The sequence below is a fragment of the Hippocampus comes genome, unplaced genomic scaffold, assembly GCF_001891065.2.
Source record: "Hippocampus comes isolate QL1 unplaced genomic scaffold, H_comes_QL1_v1.1 scaffold223, whole genome shotgun sequence".
NCBI classification, from domain to species: Eukaryota; Metazoa; Chordata; class Actinopteri; order Syngnathiformes; family Syngnathidae; genus Hippocampus; species Hippocampus comes.
In genome coordinates, this window is record NW_017804808.1 from 439,777 (window position 1) to 442,776 (window position 3,000).

The 3,000-nt window shown below is 40.3% G+C and overlaps 1 protein-coding gene across 1 annotated transcript in view; it reads right to left on the bottom strand.

Annotated features, from left to right (window-relative positions):
* Positions 1-458: 458 nt before the first annotated feature.
* The window catches only part of prrc1 (proline-rich coiled-coil 1), a 20,603-nt gene continuing 18,061 nt past the window's right edge, over positions 459-3,000 (bottom strand). The window contains exon 9 of the mRNA XM_019862849.1: positions 459-1,164. Coding sequence (XP_019718408.1) covers positions 955-1,164 — 210 coding nt within the window. The 3' untranslated portion in view covers positions 459-954. The remainder of the gene's footprint in view (positions 1,165-3,000) is intronic.

Consider the following 3,000-nt stretch of genomic DNA (forward strand, 5'->3'; position numbering starts at 1 on the left):
GCATAAGCCCTTATTTCATGACTAATGACTGGGTTGACTACTGTAACTTGCTCTTGTGTCACTTTCATTGATGCTTTGCTTCTGTTGTATGTAAATAAAAACGAGAGTGAAAAAGCGATCTTAATGTAAACGCTGATAAAGGCTTTCCTTACCGAAATAGGACAGGAAATAGGGAATTGCAGCAAAGCAAGTGTGACTCAGTATCGCCAAATTCGTTGCTCCGCTTAGCAATTTTTTTTACTAGTTTTGAAAAAAAGCTAACTCGTAAACAAATATAGCAGCTTTTTGTGATGTCAAATTGACACTGTCCTCCAGAGCAAGAGATGTTCACCCCTCAGTAAAAAGGAAATGAAACGGCAATTTTAGATATCTTCTTTAAAATCGCTTGCTCGCCCAGATGTGTGTGTAAACCGTGCACTGTGTGAACTAATTGGAAAGAATTGGACCACCAGACACCCTCTTGATTGCATTTGATTTTATTTTTAAAAAAGGGTCAGAGATGACCCTTCATATATTTTAATAAGGCAATACGGCACAATGATTCAGGTTTCCGTTTCAGCATTTGTTTTTGGTTTTGTTCGGACTGAATCATATGCAAAAGGCTGGGCCAAATATTGTATCATTCTTAACGTCTTCCATTTGAAAACAACAGCTGGGACAAAAAAAAAAGGGTAAACAATTACACAAAACCTCACATCAAGTACATACCAATATATAATGTCAGAAAAGATGAGCAGATTATGATTACTTTCTAAAATATTTTTATTCTCAGTGATATGCAAGAGTAAAATCCAGTTGTGTTGGAATGTCAATTAAAATTTATACCATTACCGTCTTGCTCAGTGAGGAAAAACATGGAGCTGTGACTGATCTCATTGACGAATAGATAGCTGTCAGTTTGCTACTCCTTCAAAATGTCCTGAAATGCTCCCAGACACAAAATTCAGCAGAGCCTCATGCAGTCCTGGGTGGCAGCCTCTGTTTGTAGATTCCAGCCAACGCTTTGGCAGCACTATAGATCATCTGCCGTTGTGTCATCCCAGTCATCGCCAGAAGCCATTCTGTTTTATCTACATTGGGCAGGCTGCGCTCCAGGACGTCACCTACTGTGACCATAAGACCGGACCATCGAAGGCTGTAGTCTGGAGGGGTCAGGGACTGAGCCTGGATGCAGATGACAAACACATTGTACATCTTGTTAGCAAAACAACCAACATCACCATATTAGTCTGCAGTTTGACCATTTTGTTCTGCGGTGATTAACATTTCAAAAATGCATTTCTAAGAAAAATGCCTGTAATAAGAAATTGGACCTCAATGAATTAAACACACTAGTTGGAAAAAAATAATGTGAATTCGCCAAGCAAATACAGACCAATGAGCAGAAACCTAAATCATTAAAGTGTGTAGAAAAAAAAATAAGACACTTCCTTGTGCCAAGTAGTGTGTAGAGCTTTTCTGTGCCTGTACACCTTCAATGTGTGAAGTGTTTTCATTCCTTTCATTTCATTCCTTTCTTCAGTCATTTTAATTATACTCACCTCACAAAACAATACCAAAATTTTGACTGAAACAATTATTACTTTCTTCCATTTTTTTACAATCAGAAGATTTTACTGATTCCAACATTACAGACATAGAGCAGGGATAAAATAACCAACTTGACTGAGGTTTGTCCCTTCTTTTGTCTGTGAATGTATTCTTGGGTGTTGAAAGACAGCCTTTGTGGCCATTTATTCTTCGTGACATGACAAACACCCTTGTAATGAAGAGCTCACCCGTTAAATGTATCAGCAACAAAAACAGCCACAATGTTAGTGTAATCGAGTCCCACGCTGTCCATGTCATAATATATATCAGCTGAGAAAAATAGGTGAGGTTAGTTGCCCCATGTTTTCGCAAGGTACCACTCACGATCTACAACTGTCATTTATTGTATACTTCCACCGGACCGATTTTAGTACCCTATTTTCTGCACTATAAGACGCACCTGAAAGCATTCAATATTGCCAATAGCCGACAGTGCGCCCTGTAATCTGATGTGCCTTATATATGGTGTAAATTAAAGTCTCTTTATAGTCCCCAATGAGTCGTTTCCTTGTTGGTGTTCCTCTGCCATCTAGTGGTGATTAGCAGGAACCAATTGTAACGTAAAAGGGGTCTGTCTGCCCAACGTGCATTTGCCAACACATATTCAAACAGACAACTACTTTGTGAGCTCTGCGCAGCCATTATGACACGAACATAATACCAAAAGCATAGTTAGCTACTGACTAAATCGGGGGTCGGCAACTCACGGCTCCAGAGCCGCATGCGGCTCTTTAGCGCCGCCCTAGCGGCTCCCTGGAGCTTTTTCAAAATTTTTTGAAAATGGAAAAAGATGGGGGAGGGAGATATATTTTTGTTTTTATATGGTTTCTGTCGGAGGACAAAAATGACACAATCACTCTTAACGTTTTCCAATGCTTTAAAAATGTATAGAATAAATATTAAATGTCAACATTTCTGTCGAGGATTTGCATCATAGCCTCCGACACACGTTTCTATGAGCAGGATGGGACGGACGTCAGGCAGGTGGCTGTCGAAAAAAGAAAAAACAAAAACAGCATTTCATGTACAATTCACTGAGGGTACTGGCAAAGAATGGGAATGTGGATGGCTGAGAGAAGCATTTTAGACGGGACTCATTGGTTGATCGAAAAGTAGATCTTGCGTCAAAACTGTTTGGGCACCTCTGCTCTATAGCAGGGGTCCCCAACCGCCGGTCCGCGGACCGGTACCGGTCCGCTGGGCATTTGGTACCGGGCCGCACAGAAAGAACTTGCCTTAATTCAGTTTTATTGATTTTGGAATACGAACGATGTTTTATTTTGAAAAACTACCGGATTCTCCGTTACATCCGTCTGTGTCACGCTTGACACACATCAAGCCACGCATCTCCATCACGTGACCGATTACTTCAAAACAAAACGCAGAAGCTTGCAAAATGAGTAAAAAAAA